Below are 19,331 nucleotides of genomic sequence, written 5' to 3' on the forward strand. Positions count from 1 at the left end.
TTATCTGCACTCAAAAAAGGAATTACAAAGGACACTTATAGAAGGAAAAGGACTAGGTGTAGAAATAGAATTTGCAAACCCTCTTTTAAAAACAAATTAAGACTTACAACTGGATAGACTGTAAGTGATACTCAGCGCTCCTGATGTTGCCTGAACTTAGACATGTGGTAATAAAGTGAATTAACAAGTTAGCTCACGTGGGGATGCCAGGCTCAGAATTCTTATCTTCTGGGTACATGTATTTTTGTAAAGATTGGGCAGCTGGATTGGAAAGACAGACAGACAGATAGCAAGGATACAGTGGATAGATGGGAAGGAAAACAGTAGCTAAGTAGGAAGGATGCAATGATAGCAAGATAGGAAGGATTGAAGGGGGAAGGATGATAAGATAGGAAGGACAGGGGTACCACTACATTTGAAGGAATGAAGGATACCAAGATAGGAATGATCGAGTTGAAAAGATTTAATTTTTTTGTTAATAAAGCAAACATTTTCAAAGCATGTGTTTGAATGTTTGAAATTGTATTACTTTAAAAGAAAAGGGCTCTGTTAGAAAAAATATTTTTTAAGTTCATACATATGATTAAACAGATGAAGTTCAATCTCAACAAAGTTTAACTTAACGAAGTGTGCCAGGAATAACCCCACAGCTTGCCAATCTTCCCCCCTTAACCCCAAACCAAACTGATCCATGTATTTTCTCTCAAGCACATGCCTGGTAGGTTTTTCACTCCCTGGTGTTATTTTTGCAGTTTGTGTGCAGATTATTCTTAGTTAATAAAACTAAATGCCATTATTACTTTTGCATTGTTCTTTTGTTTTAATTATATAATTCTGCAATCATTGATTTATTGTTTTTCCTGAACAAACAGTCTGTAATTGGACCAGATTATTTGTCACAAAATGCATTTATGAATATTCCCCGTCGTCAGACTGGGAATCCTCGGTAAAAAAAAAGAAAGTTTCCCTTTCACTTACAAACTGTATTTCTCCTTTAAACCAATCAATGTCCTCTGGGTCAAACTGCCCCCATCCAATGACAGTCCTCTCCCTCTGCCCCTCCTCTGGCAGCCATCTTCAGATTTGGTAAGCATGTAAAGTGGCAGTATGACTAAGAAGAGCAGCAGAGGGGTTGGAGGGAGGGTTCGGATGTAAATCCATGCAGACCCATGCTGGAGAAAATAGTTACAGGTAAGTAACTTCAGCATGGGTTCTGGCATGGATTCACATGCTCATGAATAAAGAATACATAGCAGTACAACATTACACAATCACGGGAGTTGGCAAGGCTCAACAGAAGCAATTACACTTACTCCTGGAACAGACTCACCTAAAGCAAATAGGTTGCGTAGCACTGCCTGGTCGACTCTGGACTACTCCCTGGAATCCCTGTCGACGCAGTAGAATTTCGTGAAGGTGGGAATGGACCTCCACATAGCAGCCCTGCAGATGTTGAGCAGGGGCACACCAGGCAGGAACACCTTCGTCATAGCGATTGCTGTGGTGTCGTGGGCTCTCGGACAGATGGGCAGCGGTCGGTTATTCAACCGATGACAGTGTGTGATGCAGCCGGAGAGCCATCTTGAAATGTAATCCTAGGACAAGGCCTTCCCATGGTTCACAGGACCAAAGTTCACGAACAGCTGTGAAGTCTTCCGAAAACGCTTTGTGTGTGTGACGTAGAACTTCAGGGCACGAGCAATGTCCAGCGAATACAAGGCTCTTTCTGCCGGCGACAAATGTTTCAGGAAAAAAAAACAGTTAACACCAAAGGCTCGTTGAGGTGGAACTCTGACAGAACCTTCAGCATGAAGGAGGACGAGTACGGAGCACCACCCTCGAGTCGTGCAAAGTCAGGTGTGGTTGCAAGATAGGGCCTGGATCTCACCTACTCTTCTGGCCTACTCTTCTGGCAGAGGTGATGGCCACCATGAAAGCTGTTTTCCACGAGAGAAACTTGAGTGGGCCTGATGCAGAGGCTCGAAGGGAGCCCATATGAGCCTTGTCAGAACCATGTTGAGTTCCCACGGAAGGAGCTTTCACCAGCGGGAAAGATCTGAAATGTCCTTTGAGAAATGTCTTGACTTGGCGATGGGACCAAAGCAAAGATCTTCCTGGCGACCTGGTGTAGCAGGAGAAAGCCATCAGATGTACCTTGATGGAAGCGTGCGCCAGTCCGGCCTTGGCCAAGGATAGCAAGTACGGCAGGATCTGTGGGGCCATGACCCTCAAAGGGGTTATCTTCTGTGACCGGCACCACATAGCGAAATGCTTCCACTTGTGACCATAGCACTTCAAGGTCGACGACGCTCTGGCGAGGACCTGCCAGCAGTCCTCTGGCAACTCATATCCTCCAAACTCTAGGGCTGCAGGAGCCAAGCCCTCAGGTTCGGCGATACTGGGTCGTGATGTAGGATTGCACCTCCTTCTCTGGTGAGAAGATCCAGAACCACTAGCAGCTTGACCAGAGGAGACGCTGACAGGCAGAGAAAGGTCCGGGTACCAAATCTGCCTTGGTCATGCCAGGGCGATGAGTATCATCCTGCATTGGCACTGAATGTGTTGATGACTCGTAGCAGGAGAGGAAACGGAGGAAACTCGTACGTAAACAGCCCTTTCCATGGGAAGGAGAACGCGTCCCCCAGGTTTCTCGGTTGGTGGAATCTGTTGGCAAACTTCTGGCATTTGGAGTTCGCTGCCGTCGCAAACAGATCGATCTAGGGTCTGCCAACTTGACGAAGATGCGGTCCACTTGGTCCTGCTAAAGTTCCCACTCACGGCAGGAGCGCAATTCCCTGCTGAGGGAGTCTGCGATGGTGTTCTTGACTCCCGCTAGGTGAAGAGGGATGAGGAACATCCCCTGTCCGATGGCACAGCGCCACAAGACATGCGCTTCCTTGGAGAGCACAGGAGACCAAGTACCCCCGTTTCCTGATGTAGAACATGGTGGTGGTGTTGTCTGAAGATTCTCACCACCTTGCCCCTCAGAGACGAAAGGAACAACTTGAGGGCCCAGAACACTGCCCGTAGCTGCAGGATGTTGATATGTAGTTCCTTCTCCTTTGGCAGCCTCAGGCCTCTGGCGTGCAGACGTCTGGTGTGGGCTCCCCAGCCTTCCAGGGAAGCGTTCCTGGTGAGCGTCTCCTGGTATTGGGGGTTTTGAAATACTGTTCCGATGTCGGAGCTGACGCCCCGCCTTCCTATCGCCCGATGGAACTCATCGTCAAGAGGGATCTTGTCTGTGAAGCTTCCGGACACCTGAATCCAGCGAGCGTCCAGGAAGTCCTGAAGAGGTCGCATTTGAAACCTGCAGAGCCGGATGAGGAAGATGCAGGACGACATCATGCCCAGTAGCTTGATGGCCTGCACTGTGGTTGTCCTCGTTGACAACAGCCGCTGCACCTTTCCTTGAATGGCTGCTACCCTCTCTTCGGAGGGCGACGCCAGGCAAGACACTGGCCCTCATTACGAGTTTGCCCGTCCAGAAACAGCGGTGCAGGTAAGCTAACCGGCACTGTTGTTTCCGGACCGGCAAACTAAGTTCTGCCGGGCGTTACAGCAGCCACCCGCAGAGTGCGCACAGTGCCGGTGCTTCCGTCCTCCCCATTCCCATGGAGTCCTATGGGACTCTCCTATGGGACTCCACAGGAATGGGGATTAACAGAATAGCTGTAGCCGGATTTACCGGACCACCGGGGCTGTAATGCCCTGGTTAATCCGGCAAGTCCGGCGCAGGTAAATCACTACGGTCTGGCGGCAGCCTGCCGGTTTTACTGGCACTGCTACCGCCGGACTCATAATGAACCCCACTGTATTGAGTCTGGTGCCTAGGAACAGCGCATTCTGCGATGGTGTTAAGCAGGACTTTGCATAGTTGATGGAGAATCCCAGATCTGTCAGTAGCTGGACGGTCATCTCCATTGTCCGATGGTCAGCTCCCGCGAGCGAGCGCGAATGAGCCAGTCGTCCAGGTACGGGTTAACGTTTATGCCTTGTAGACATAGATGGGATGCCACTGGTGCCAGGCATTTCATGAACACTCTGGAGGCTGACTTCAAGCCGAAAGGTAGAGCCTTGAACTGGTAGTGCAGTCCCTGCACTATGAAACATAGAAACTTCTGATATTTCTTGTGAATGGGAACGTTGAAGTAGGCGTCCTCCAGGTCAAGAAGTCTCCTTTTTCCAGCTGGCCGAGCATGTGCTGCAACGTGCCTTTCCTGAACTTCTGGGACTTTAGGTATTTGTTCAAACGATGTAGGTCTAGGATTTGCCTCCAGCCCCCTGCCTTCTTTTGGACCATAAAGTATCTGCAATAGACTCCGGAGCCCCAGAGTCGTTGGGGCACTAGCTCTACTGCCCCTTTTCGCAGCATGGACCGTCCCTCTACCAGGAGCTGAGGGATGTGCTGCTCCTGACGGGCAACCGGAGGGATTCGCTGACACCTGCATTGTAACTCCAGGGTGTGTCCCTGGGCACAAGCATCCAGCACCCATCTGCCGGTGGTGATCTTCTTGCACTTGCTGACTAACTTCGTCAGCCGGCCTCCCACCAGGGTGCACGAGTGGGGGCCCGACGACCCGGCCGGATCAGGCTTGCTTCGGCGCCAGCATCCTGCCCTGCAAGCGATGGCGACACTGTCCTTCGCTACTGTAGGCCTGGAAACAGCCCCGGTAGGCTTCCTGAGTTGTAGACTTGGAAGGTTGATGGTACAATGAGGAGAAACCTTTGGAAACCTGCTCGACTTTCCCCTGGAGGAGCGAAAAAAAGAAGAGCAGTGCTGCTGGAGAGTGCCCAGGGAGCAGGCCGTCTCCATATCCGCTTTAATGGCCTGGAGGGACTCGTCAACGGCCTTCCTAAACAAATTCTCTCCGTCAAAGGGCATGTCCAGCATCTTTTCTTGGACCTCCTGACAGAAATAAGTGGCCTTCATCCAGCCTTGGCGACGAAGGCAGACACTGTTCCCCATCTGCTGGAACACCGTGTCTGCAACGTCTAATGCCACTGTGATCAGATGCTACTTCCCATTCCTGGAAGAGAGCGACTGCCTCCATTCTCTTATCGTCGGGGACGAACTCCAGAATAGGCACCAGCTTGTACCACAGCTCCCTATCGTACCTGGTTAGGATCGCCAATGCGTTGGCCGCCTTGATAGTGGATGCCGCTGTGTAAATAACATTCTTTCCCATGGCATCCATCCTCTTTCTCTCAGAGGGACTGATGATGACAAGGACAGGTTGGCCGTTTATTCACGGCCGCCGAAACCACTGAGTCTGGTGATGGCTGCGACCTCAGACGGTATCCAGTCATTCTATCGAATCCCAAACCATCGAAACCCAAACCATAGAATTTTTTCCATAGAAATACCATTCTATAGAATGGCCATTTCGTTGAATAAAATTCGATGGTTCCATCGAGATGTAATGGTAAGTATTAGGGTTGGGGATTGGGTTACTTTAAGACGTTGGGTTGGGGCTTGGGTTAGTTTAAGGGTTAAATTAGGGTAAGGACTGGGGCTAGGGTTGGGGCTTGGGTTCGTTTAAGGGTTAAATTAGGGTTAGGGTTGGGGTTAGGGTTGGGGTTAGGGTTAGTTTACAGGTTAAATTAGGGTTAGGGTTGGGGCTTGGGTTAGTTTAGGGTTACATTAGCGTTAGGGTTAGGGTTGGGGCCAGGGCTAGGGTTGGGGCTTGGGTTGGGGGGATAGGCGTGGGGGCTGGGGGAGGGAACCCACCCAATATAAAAAAAATAAATGAAAACATTACAAGGGGCTGGCTAGTGCTGAAATTTCAGCACTGGACAGCGCCATGTAACGTTTGAAAGTAACACAAAAATGCATGGAAATGGTACTTTTTACATGTAAAAGTGCATTTACATTGAAACCAGTCCATGTATATCGTCGATGGACTGGTTTCGATGGAATTGCACTTTTATATGTAAAATATAGGGTGTCTATGGTTTGTTATTCGACGGTTTGTATTCAATGCTTTTGGAAGTCGACCCTTTGTTTTCGACGTGATCACTATGAACCCCTCAGACACCTGGGTGTGGAGTCCAGCACTTGATACTTCTTCTCCAGCTCTCGTTTGGCTGGAGCCGTGCAAGCGTTCTTCATGAGGGTCAGGCCCTCTTCCCATACGTCGTCTAGAAGGGGTACTGCCATGATCATCTTCCTCTTCGCCTTGTGCCTCTGGTACAAGAAGCCCTCCTTCTTGGTTTCCTCGGGCACAAGCTGGAATAGCTCAGAGGCTTTGGAGATCATGGATGGAACGATCCCACCTCATCCGGTGGGCATACCCTATGTGGAGTATCCAATTGCGGAGACTCGCCGTCCGCTGCAACGATATCCTCGTCATCATCCGTCGTCGTGGCTATATCCGGCCCTGTGTTTGGGTCTGCTGGGGGAGAAGGGACCCGACGTGGCGGTGGAGGTGGAAATGGTGGCATCGGATGACGCTTCCTCTTCTTCGCTGGAGGCTGATCGGGCCCTGGGGTACTACCGGAGCTGGGTCCAGGGGCATCCTTCTCTGGATCTCTGAAACCAAGGTGTGCAGGGTCGACAGAATATCCAAGGAAATGTCTTTAGGCTGAGATGGCAGCACCGGAAAACTAGGCCTTGCATCGTCGTCTTCCTCTGGAACGTCCTTGGCTACTGGTCTTCGTCGTCCGTGGACGAGACCTCCATGGCTTGGGCCTCTGTCTGGGAGGGCTGTTTCAGGGCCTCCTCGTCGCCCCTTTTCCCCCCTGAGGGTCTTGAACCGGGGCCTGAGCTTGTTTCCCCCCTTCTGCTGTGCAAGCAGACTTTGCCAAAGTAACTGCGGCGGTGTTGCGCCTTGGGGGCAGGGATACCTTCGGCGCTGCAGGGGCTACCTTTGCAGGGTGAGCACCCTTAGGCATCATGGTAGTAGCAGTCGCCAACTCTGTCGCCGACTAAGTGTTAGCCTGTGCCGATTGGGCCTGCTTGGGCTGTACGGCATTCTTTTCCTCCATCTGCCACTTCTCAGATTTCTCCCCCAGTTTAGCTGGGGTTGATGATTTCCTTTTCGAGGAGGAGCTCGATTGCTGGCTGGCAATGGAGGAAGAGGGAAGAGGTTGATCGCGCCCTATTCCCCTTGGGACCTTTGGGACCCGCTTCCACGGCAAACCCGGTGGACTCAGACTTGCAGTTCATGGCCTTGTCTTGGGCCCCCACAGATTAGGCGGCCTAAAGGACTTAGAAGACCGCTCCTTGGACCGGCCGGTCCTGGGTGAGGTATGACCCTGCTTGGAGCATGGGTCAAAGGCCTTGGCGTTAAGCCACACCGTCAGTCTACTGTGCCTGTCCTTCGTTGTCTTCTTGGACAACCAGAGGCATATGTCGCACTCCACTTCCTTGTGGTCCGGATGCACACAGTATATGCATTGCAGGTGCTTGTCTTCTACAAACACCGCATTTGGTGCAGGACTTGAAGAGGTCCTTCCCTGCGTCATGGTCGGAGGGTGCAAAGTAGGCCCGATGGCCTTCTAGAATCATTCGACGATCTTCGGCGCTGAAATTCACCGACAACGGGTCCCCGCTGTCGGAAGATGGAGAAAAGAGCACACAGGCTCCTTTGGAACAAAAAAAAAAACTTTCTCCGTTTAAAAACATGAATAAAATATAAAAGTAGGTCGAAGAGCAAACTCGAGGACTCCCAACACTTTAGCATGCAGTAAAAATCTGAAGATGGAAGCCAGAGGAGGTGCTGAGGCAGAGGACTGTCATTGGATGGGGGCAGTATGACCCAGAGGACAGTGATTGGTTCAAAGGAGGAACACAGTTTCTAAGTGAAAGTGAAACTGTTTTCTCTTTTACCAAGGATTCCCAGCCTGACGACAGGGAATATTCATGAGCATGTGAATCCATGCCAGAGCCCATGCTGGAGAAGTATATACAGAAGTATGGTAAGAGTGGAAGATAGATAGCTAGATAGAAAGCTGCATAAGTAGATTATATAGGAGGGATGGGCGATAGCTGGATTAGGGGTGTTCAGCTGGAAGCATAGATTAAGATAGACTGTGAAGATAGACACTTATGAAGATGAAAATGATTGAACAGAGCAGAAGTATAGGAAGGGTAGATGGGGTGTGTGGGAAGGATTGGATTGGTGGGATGATGGAAGGATAGAGATGAGAAAGAAGGAGGGCAGGTTAGATAGGATAGGGCAGATGGAAAGGTGGCATGAAGGATTTTGATAAATCCATAACTCCTTTGTCTCTCTAATCCTTTACACATCTTCTTCAGGTACGCTCTTTTACTTCCAATGATCCATTTCTTCCTTCATTTAGTAACATTACTTTGTTACTTAATCTTTTCTCCTTCCATTAGTCCTCAAGTACATCTTTATCTCATCTCTTATCCAACACCCTTTCCTTTTTCCTCTTCTTTCATCTTCATTCCTCTCATTATTTTTCTTTCATCTTGTTGTTTCAGCTCCATCATGCTTTGCTCTGCTCATTTTCACAGTCAAGTCGTTTCTTTTTTTCAGTGGCTTAAATTTTTACCAAATCACAAAATCAAACAACAAACATAACATTGTTTAATTTGTGATACATAGTTTATTTTAAGACTTCATGGGCAGGCCAGTGGAAGCAGAAAATGACTATTGCAATGTTTGTCCTACTAGTAATGTGGATTAGAACACAGGTTGACTGCTTAACAGAAGTCCTGAAGTGTTTTAACATTTGAGTACCAACTGATGCTGATGATTATAGCTGGTATTAAGAGATAGTCCATCTCTGTTCATAGGCTCAGATGAAACCCTGGCTTACCTCAATAGCATCCCATATTTCCTGAAAGACTTTCAAAGCAGTATGAAGCTGAATTAACTGTCCCTGAACCATGATAAAAAACAGCATCTTGATGTTAAGAACTACCAACCTGCTACAACCAACGTTGCTAGTTGTGCTCTGTATCAAGGTTGGTATGGTTGTTTGTCTTTTTTATAGACTACAGTCTGCTTGGCGGGTCTTTTGCTCGACCCCCACTGCTCACCCCTCCAATTGTTGCCCCCCTTTCATTCCCTATGAGTTGCATATTGCTTGACTCCAGGTGGCCAACATATGCAACTGCTCACACCCCCTCCAAAAAATGAATCCATCCACCTCTCTTCTGCCCCTTAAGCTGTTCGCCAATACCCTCCCAACCTCAGCCCACTGCCCCAATTTGCATGCATAACCCTGACCATGCATTCGCCCCACATCATACAACCCCTGCCCCCCCCTCTTCTTGTAGATTTGTGTGCCAGCTCATGATTAAGTGGTTGATCGGTTAGACAGGTCGACCTGTTTGTAGGGACTACCAGTCCAAACTGGCAACCCCTTAATAGTGAGCAGTTGCTGCAACAAGCAGTTAGCATTAAGCAAAAGACCTGGTAACAGTTGGTATTTTCTGTCAAGTAAAGCTCTGGAGTATGTGGTACAAAATAGAGAATGTCTTTACTGTGTTACACAGGTAAAATACAGGAAGAAAACATCAATCTCACATAGAACCCCATCATCTACATCCTATTCATCTTCACATCTCTCTTCAACTCAAAGATAGAACATGAACTCATATTCTATGCCTCAAGCATCACACATCAACAGTGCACACTCACATACAACACAACTACAACGTAACACAGACATCCAAGGCTGAAATTATTTCCCCAACCTGGCACCTAACATTACCTCCTTCATCTCTCTTACCCACAGAGCGTCCATTGTTAGGTGCATATCTCCTCTCTGTCAATGATGCCAACGTCCTCAATCGACCACAGCCATATTTAAAGTCATTCAGTACAAATCTGTTGGACATATCTTCAACATTGATACCCTAGGATCACAGCATTCAGGTGTTGAAGATCTTCCCGCTATCATCTTGAATCATATTCAATGTACTTTGCCACAAACAAAGGGCAACAAGTATGGAGGGAAAAGGACAGGGCATAGCATTAAGAGCCTCCCGTTTCCCCAGCTCGCTGTGCCTCGAAGTTCCACGATATCAGGAACTCCATAATCGAAGACAACATTTTGCTGCACAAGTTGCAAAACTCTGGGACTCCATATCCCCACATCTACAGAAAGAAGAATCTTACCCTACCTTCAAAATAAACATCAATATCTACTTATTCTGCATCATCATTATGTCTTCATTATGTCCCCTGTTGCTCATCGCCTTACAACCTTCCTTTATTTATTTGCATCTAATCCTTGTGCTTTCTTAACCTTTTGTGTGCTTTGAAGTAATGAAATGCTCAGCATAAGCCTTTTCCAAACCCAGAAAAAATAAATGTATGAATAGTGTGGCACTGCTTTTGTTTCTTTCGCACAGTGATAATTGTGGTCTACAATAGTATGAATTGTGAAAGCAGAGGTTAACTTTATTAACTTCACCTGTGCCTCTGTCTCCTACACTATGAAAGAAGGGGATATTTCTTAAAGTAAGACATCATTGGCACATACAATGGTACTATAAGCATAGTTGTGTAATTAGATGTAGTCGTTCTTAAACTGTTAAATTCAAAGAATATGCCTTCATTAGAAAGCACATCTCAATAAACTCGTCTAACAGTAACAAATCTGCAGTTTATATAAGTAGCACTAAATATATCACAATTAATTAACCTTAAATTATGTATTTAGTTGGTTATGCAGACCTTGTTAAATACCATAGGCCGTTCTTGCTAAAAAAGGCGATGCATTATTTTGCACGTGTAGGTTCAACAGAACAGCTCCGGATGAAGCTGAAGAGAGGTAGATTTTTTCCATTCCAGTTAGATATTGTCTATTCCATGGGTAGAATGCCAAATGTGCATGACAAATTACCGCCAATAGATGTGACTCAGGAAGTCCTTACTTTATGGTTGACCGACAATGACCAGAATGTATGGCTACACTATAGGGCTTCGATTTGGCACAACCGGGACTTCAAATGGCGAATAAAACGTTACATTGGCGTAGCCAGATCTCGAAAGGGGCGCTAATTGGCGATGTACTGTGGAATGGTGGAATGATGGAATGATTCTATTTGCAGAACTCCAATGTGTGTTTGGTTTGGGGAATAGAGAGTTGGGTAGATTCAGAGAGCTGGAGACACTTCTTTCCCAGAGGTTGGGCATGTTATCTGTTCCATTGGGGGCTGAACCAAGCGCATGTGCAATATTTATATCATCAATTCGTTGAGTGTCTACATTCCTAAACATGATGCCTATGGAGAATTTATTTGTTGAAGCCTGGGACAACTTGTAAAGGCAATGGGAGAATGACTGAGAGTGTGAGATTTCAGACAGGGAATTGGGGTGGTTACAAAAAGCTGGTTTTAGGAGAAAATTGGATCTGAATCTGCACCTTACTCAGCGGAGGATTTTGGGGTGCCTGTATTGCACTCTGGTGCGTATGCATAGTTTGGGCTCGTTGGAGAGTGAAGAGTGTTGGGGTTGTGGCAGGGAACGGTGTACTTTATTGCATATGTTGTGGGGTTGCTCTAGGACACGTGATTTTTTGGGGGATGTGTTGGATAGGGTGGACACTATTATCTATATGTTTTCCTAGATCACCATTGCAAACCCTTTTGTTGTTTATAAGAGGAGGTGTGAGAGCGCGCAACAATATGGACAATGGATAGATAAGGGACTGGTGGTTGCAGCGAAACAGATTCTGAAAGTTTGGAAGACCAGGAGAAAGCCACAGGTAGATGGTTGGTTGAATGATTTACACGTTTTGTCAGTTTTTGATAAGATTTTGTTCAGTAAGCAGGATCATGAGGATATTTATTTGGAACTCTGGATGCCTTTTAACAGTATGTACAATCCATGGTGGGTTTAATTTTGTGATTGAATAATATTTGAACTAGCGATATGAGACATGGATTTATTATGAAAATGGCATATATGTAGGTGTTTGTGTGTATATGGTGTGCATGTGTGTGCAATTTACTGTGTTTGTTTATTTTTTTTTAGTTCAGGAATGTTCATTTTAAATATTAATTGTGTTATATGGAATAGTTGTTTTTTTAGAATGGTGGGACAATATAGCATTGCTTGTTGGTTCTCTTTATTTCCAGCACCATGTTGTATCTTATATACTATGTTTGGTTTTCTTTGTATGATAACTTGTAAACATATAAGTAAATATATTTTGTTTTAAAATAAGTATTTAAATACCTGCTTTGTCACTGGTAGTATTGAATAATGATGATTCAATACGTTTCTGGACTGGCTGGATTCAAAACTATGTAAAAACAAAGTGCTTAAATATTTACCAAATATCTCCCTTCTAATACACGTACCCAACCGAAACCTTATCACTGACCAGTCATATCCCATTGCATATATCTGCAGACTTATGTATCAAAGCTATTTTCTGCTACTTAATTTAATTATTGAAATTTTCCCTGCAATCAACCCTTTTTTTCTGCATTGGTAATCACTTAGACCATATGCTTACTGAACTAAATTTATACTGAAGAAGTCAAACAGACGTACAGCACCACAATACAAACATTGATGTTGGGATAATGTTTTATGCAACTATGAATAAACTAAAATAAAACCATGTGAGCAATGAGATTGCATCTAGCCTCATGTATCAGACAATTCAAACCTTATACTGATCTGAATGTGCACAGACCGAATTAGAAAACCCAAACCTAAACCAATACACTTTCTGACTGGTTGGTGGATACCAGTCTTTATGTAGCCGTGCAGCAAATGGATAATTCCCTAACGTACCTAAAAAAAACGTGATAAACTTCAATACACGGATGGAGCGCACTAGAACTAATTTACTCACCCACTGACTCAGCTCTACTAAGTAGGGTATATAGTTTACTCCTTAACATCATACAAAGTACACTGTTTAATAGTTGCATATTTTCTTTTCCAACAAAGACACATTTTCACATTGGAAAACTACATATTAGCTTTTGATTTTTATAGTGCCGATCTGGTCGAAGTGCTCTCTCCAATACTTGCCACAGTAAACCCACTTTTACGTGACACCTATATTGTGTCCTTTAATGTCTACATGGATTGTGCACAATTAACCTGAATTCAGATAGCAGCAACAGGTTGGATTCATTATTTTCAAGATTTTGTATTAAAAAGTTAAGGTTTCACGCCAAAGAAACTAAGATTGATTGATTTAGTTCAACCTACCGACCCATTTAAACATCCTTAAATGTTCCACCAAGTATTGGTGGGTCCCTCTTCTTCTCTGCTTTTTGAGTCCAGGGTCTTCTTCAAACTTCAAGTTACTGCTGTGGCTAAGGGATCATGCTCCCAAAATTGACCTTTACGTATTAGACTAATTCCCATTCTCTCATAGGATAAGTTCATGTACTGGTCTATCAATTTGCACTGATCATTAAAATCCTGTTAAATAATCGTCTCCATTCAGAAACTACTCAATACTTACTACTTACAACTGAATACTGTGACTGGTTCTACAAAGTATACACTAGCTCCTAACTCAAACTGGAACTAGTGTTTTGGTAACCTTGCATGGCACAGACATGCTTAGGAAACAGAACGACTTACCCCCTGATACTCCCCGCCCAACTCACTGAGGTGCTTTTTGATTGGGCATGTACATGTCATGATTACTACATATTTTTATTCCAAATGCCCAGGAAATTTGCAACAATCTATTACTGAAAAAAGGTAGCAGAACTGGCAGCAGACATTTGGGCACCCAGGCTTACCTTTCTTTTTGGAAGGAGAATCTGTCTTGCTCACAGGCTGGTTGATGCAAACTGTGGTGTGGTTTCTCTCATCCTCCGCATTTGGTAGAGGCGCAGCTGCTCCTTGCATTTCAGCATCAAGTACATTTATCGCAGTGTCGCTGTGCTCAGGCTCAGTTGGAGGCTCATGCTCTGGATCATGACCCAGCTCCTCTAGCAGCCCGGTATCCACGTGGTCCTGCAGAGAAAGAGTGGCCAAGCTTCTCAGGGGTTCAGAAGATGGAGAATCATCTTGAATGACCCGGAAATGCGTGCTCTCAGAAAGGTTGAGGTTTGCTAGGTTGGATTCTCTTGACTTGTGCAAGGACGGCAGCTGAGTAATAATCAGAAATGTAAAGTGAATTAAAACAAACAGAAGGCTAGTGTGAAAATCCTGCATTCAATTACTCTGCATGTGATTCAGTGCACTACTGTACAGCACACAGCAGTTGCCATCATTGAATGGGCTCTAATTATGTGAATACAAGTTAATTGGACAGACAAGCGTTGCTGTATGGGTGTTGCCACCATTGGACAAACATGTATCTCCTAGCCTGGGCTATGCACTGTATTCTGTTTCATGAAATATTTGAACAAAAAGGATGAGCATTCTCGTCCTTGCCACTTAAGGGGTTAAATGATGAGAACTGAATGAGCTTTAGGCATACCGTCAACAAATAACATTCAAAAGGAAGGCAGTCACAGCAGTGCAGGTTTGTTTGGAAAAATAACAAAGGCAAAGAGGATTATGACATGGCCAACACACATTAAATGGGGCTCTAGTATCTTACTGCACGAAGCGTTAGCAACATGGCTCCTCTAGAAGACTTTTTTACATTGAGTGTATCCTTCAAATAAAGCAAGTTATCTGATTGTCACGAAGCACTAAGCTCAACTATTATCAACTGTTCAAGGGAGTTCCTCTTAAACCTGGTGCTGATATTTTCTGTCAATCCTTGGAGGCTCTTTAATTACAGAGTCACTTGCTAATAGCAGCTGAATCATAATATATACATCCAAAAGCAATGTTAGTTTTCTAATGATGGTTGATTTGCCACTGCAAACCCCATATGCAAATTATGGAAGGTATTAATTAGGTTCAAAATATTAAAAATGTTCACCACATCAGCCAGGCCGGCAGCATCATGTAAAGCAAAATCTGTCTCACTTGCCTGAAGTGGAGAAAATCCTTTTTCAACACTGACCCAATTATAGAATCAATGGCTAAATCGGCATCTAACAAAGCTCCCAGGATGTTCATGGCTTGCTTGCAAGAAACCATATGAACAAGGCATGAGTAAGACGGAGGCTGGGTGTGACACTTACGCAGATGTAGAGGAGCAGATACCTCACATCAACACTGTAAAGTTTGAGGCTGATGCATTGCCGCCTTTCCACATGTGCCATCACGATATAGAACACTTAAATGATAGAGTATACAATGCACGTTGATTTAAGTAATTCAAAAATTCTACGTCTCTTTGGAAAATTAAAAAGAACACTGATCTTTAGCTTCTAAAATTGATTTGGTGCAGGTGGTTAAATGTATCAGTGGAGCCATGCTAAAACAATCAACGTGCCCTGGAAACATGTGTATAGCGCAGTACCAGTGCACACAATACTCATTTGTTAAGTACCAATATTTTGAGCATCCAGTGTTCTTACATTTAAATGATCATTCCTCTTTTTTTTTTAATAATGAATTTGTTGGCCGAAATTATTCAATTCTTTTCAATCCCAGATGAGCCCCCAAGAAAAATTTCAAGCTATCGCACAAACATCTAGAAGTGGACAAAGATAATGGATGGATTAACACAGGAATTTATACCCTCCACTCAAAAATTATCTTAACAGATTTTGGAAGAAAATCATCCAATATCAATTATTTTACGCAAATGAAGATAATTTTTTCGGCCGAAAAATGGCACATTGAACCATCAGGGAATGAGACATTGCAAAAAACAGATCCTGGGTGCCTTTGTCCCACACTTGAGTGGGATGGAGGAGGCTGCTGTCTTTCGTGAGTATCATAGAACATTCTATTTACATGATAAAAACGTGAACTGAAGCACCATGAAAGAACATTTTTCAAACGTTGAACTCTGCTTGTAGTCAGAAAGTAATGATCTAAACCAGACCCTCAGAACTATAGCTACTCATTTGCAATGGTACAGGACGGATTCAAGAATGTCAACGCTAATCTATAGCAGCTTTTGATTGCATCACAACTTTTTACTCTCATACTGTAGCGTGCCAGGTGAAGTCTGTGTTTGCAACTTCTTACTCGCACACCGTAGCATGCCAGGTGAAGTCTGTGTTGTTTGATTAAATTTGAACACCCTTGGGACATGGACAGGCATGTATTAAGTGAGTTGGTGATTGATGATGCGTTCAGATAACAAAGATAAACAACACAAGCATAAAGTAAACCAGGTGATTATTGGGAGAACAATAAAAGTAAAGGATTTGAAAATGCTCTTAGACAGGTGAACACGGGTGCACAAAGTCATACTGCAGGATTCAAAGAAGGGAGTATGTTATCCTGCATTTAAAGGGTTTGCGAAATGCAGATGTAGAAAAGCCATATTGTTGACCTCAGAAGCGCGATAGTTGGGAGTCAGTCCCACTGTGATTTAAACCTGCAACCAATATGGTTCTTGACAAGTACTCAGCCTGCTGAGCTATATAATATTGGTGCATATGTGAACTGCTTAGTGTAAAGGAACACAAGTAATATTTAACATCCCAATCAGTCATGTACTGCTGGCAATATACAGTTTGACACATGTTCACATAATGTTTTAGACTACAGTGGATAAGTTAGCATGGTTGATACTTTCCACAGGTCGGAAATGCCATTTGCTCCAGACAACAGTGGATCATGAACAAGGCACTCCCTTTAAAATTCTCTTTAGTGTCCATGTCAAAGCAGTACTATTAGGACACTTTAACTTTTCTATACTTTAGGTGTCTCAGTTATGTGTAGAAATTAGATGACAGGTGAACGAGTTTACAGAGATCAGCGGTAATACAGGAGCGCAGAGCCTTAAGAAGGCACGGCGGACAAGTGTCCTGGGGAGACCCATTGGTCTTTGATTGGCCAGAAGTTGTAATAGAGAGGTCCTGGACATCTACAAAAGAAAAGAGACACAAATGTTCACAGGCTCAGTTGCGAATGAAGCACAAGGGTCTCTTACAGGAGATTAGGACATACATTGTGCTCTAACATTATTGATTTTCTCCTAAAAACACTGCCAGTACATCACATAAGGATTAGGAAGAAGAGAACCTAAAGCTTGTGAAGAATAGAGCTTGTGCAATATCTTAAAACAGTTCCTTGCAACTGTTGGCACTTGAGAATAGCCGTTCTGAGTAATATCTTTTTTTACATTGCTTTATCATCATTTTTGGGAAATGTCTGAGATAGAACGGTCTAGTGGGGAGATCTCAATTAATCCTCCAGTGGCATTCGAGACACCTGATAGTCTATTTGCCTTTCACTATACCAAGGATTCCTTTTCTTCTGGAGCAACTTAACAGATTCAAACTAAACTGGGTCCAAAGAGTCTTCTACAGAGTGTGATTTAGTGTAAAAATGGAGCAATAAAGAAAAAGAAAAATCTGGGTTGGGAGAAACATGCCCTACAGAGTTTTGCAAATTAGAGTCTGCTCTTTGCAAGCCAGCCTCTGAGATGTTATTCCATTTACGCACTAGTTTATGCATAGAGCCACCAATTACAAGAGAAATGGGCACGCGTGATGAGATTCAGAAAAGGACTGTACATGTTCTGTCTAGGAAAGCAGTGGGGACCTAGAAGCCTCCACCCACGTGAAATTAGTAAAACCACAATCAAAAATGTGGCTCACAATGTGAGTGGGAAAAGACACCTTCTGATCCAGACCAACATTCCCTAGATCACTAATCAGTAATCCTGCTTGACCTGACAGAGATTGTAGACAAAAATAAAGATCTCTGCAAATGATCAGCCTAGTGAGTTACATCTTGAATACATTTAGCGAGTTTGTAAAGATCTTAGCTACTCTTCCATCAATGTTGCCCATGCAGATTAGTTCTTAGGGAACAGTAGATTAAAAGCACCGAGATAATGGTCTCCAGACCATGTTTCAGTTAGACAAAGTAGGTTCAGCTGAATAACTAAAATTAGATTGTGAAAAAGAATGTAATTTTTGTTTTACTGCAGATCGCACATTAAGAAGAGCTGCGCACATGGCATTGCTCCTGTTGGAGGAAATGGCAGAAGAATCCTGTCTGCCATATATTCTGCTAGATCCAAAACATGCTGAGGTAGACCCAGGTCCCTGCATAAGGGGTGTTGCTTGATCAAATATTGTCCTTTAATTGGTTCAGTTGCCTTTAAGGTTATGGAGCCTCTGAAGCAATTCCTCCTAATACGTCTGTGATGAAGATCTGCCAGGAGAAACTATAATGCCTAGCCCGCAAATAAAGTACTGTCTTCTGTTTTCACCCTAACAGGGTAATGCACAAAAAATCCTAATTAATTACAGGTTTCTTCAACCATAGGGAAAAATCACCCTCATCTAATTGAGGTGCCGAAGATCCTCTACTATGGTAGTCTTGCCATACTTCAGACTGGCGATGGATGAGCTCAATGGAACATCTTAGCATCTGCTTTTGCCATCTTTAAACATTTGTCCAAAACAGAAGTCAACCTAGTATACTTAAACACAATATTCAGAATGCTTACCGCAGTACCGCAGTAAAGAAAAATGGGCCCTACTTGCCTGAATTGGAGAAAATAATTATTGAACAGGAATCCAATTATAGAATCAACAGTTACTCAGGACCTAATCAAGCTCCAATTTACAAGTGTTTCCCTTATTTCTCGTGGCAAAGTGTTGCTTGAACAGAGGAAAACTTGTCTTCAACAATCATTATCCCTATTGCAAAATACACCTAAAAACACTTCAAATAAACTATGCAAAGACACACATCTTAAGGTTTGACTTCAATAAGAAGTGTTTTTGGAGGGAATTGGAAAAAGATACATGTTGAAGCAAAGCCTTTTAGTGATGCTCAGCAACTTCAGATTCTCCTGGAATTAATGTGATTGATTGTAAAAATGTGGTGCTTTCTCTGCCGCTATTTATAAAAACCAGAACTACCAATCTACTACTGATGTTTTCATATGGAGTACACATTTGGTGTTGCAGTTATATTTAAGATATGTGATTGCTGAGAGGAAATGATGAAAGCTTACATAGTTTCTTAAAAAGGCTACGCCGATCCAAGCGATGAGGCCAGAACTGGCATTTTTGAGGAATGTACTTAGAAATCAAATATCAACGTATGTCAAAGAAAAATGCTTTGCTTCTCTCCATGCTGTCGAAAATATATTCAGAATAAACTAGTAGAATTTAACCTCCGCTAATCGCAAATTCTTCAGTGGCCTATCTGGATTGAAGTTCACATTACTTGGTTTCCTTTTAAGTCAAACAATCTTTTGTAAAAGACATTAACACAACACATCTACTTTAGCAATTGGAGTGTTACAACGAAATTCTTCCATGCAGTGTTGGTGGAAACATGTACTCTGCCCACCTATATGTGGCTTTAACATTGTTTATCAAAGTTAGT

At 44.0% G+C, this 19,331-nt stretch overlaps 1 protein-coding gene across 6 annotated transcripts in view; it reads right to left on the reverse strand.

Moving 5' to 3' along the window:
* The window catches only part of LPIN1 (lipin 1), a 369,397-nt gene that overhangs the window by 140,438 nt on the left and 209,628 nt on the right, over nucleotides 1-19,331 (reverse strand). For all 6 annotated transcript variants that reach the window (XM_069605954.1, XM_069605950.1, XM_069605951.1 and 3 more), the window contains one exon: nucleotides 13,697-14,048. In XM_069605954.1, coding sequence (XP_069462055.1) covers nucleotides 13,697-14,048 — 352 coding nt within the window. The remainder of the gene's footprint in view (nucleotides 1-13,696; nucleotides 14,049-19,331) is intronic.

Source organism: Ambystoma mexicanum, chromosome 4p (assembly GCF_040938575.1).
Source record: "Ambystoma mexicanum isolate Mex_15411 chromosome 4p, UKY_AmexF1_1, whole genome shotgun sequence".
NCBI lineage: Eukaryota > Metazoa > Chordata > Amphibia > Caudata > Ambystomatidae > Ambystoma > Ambystoma mexicanum.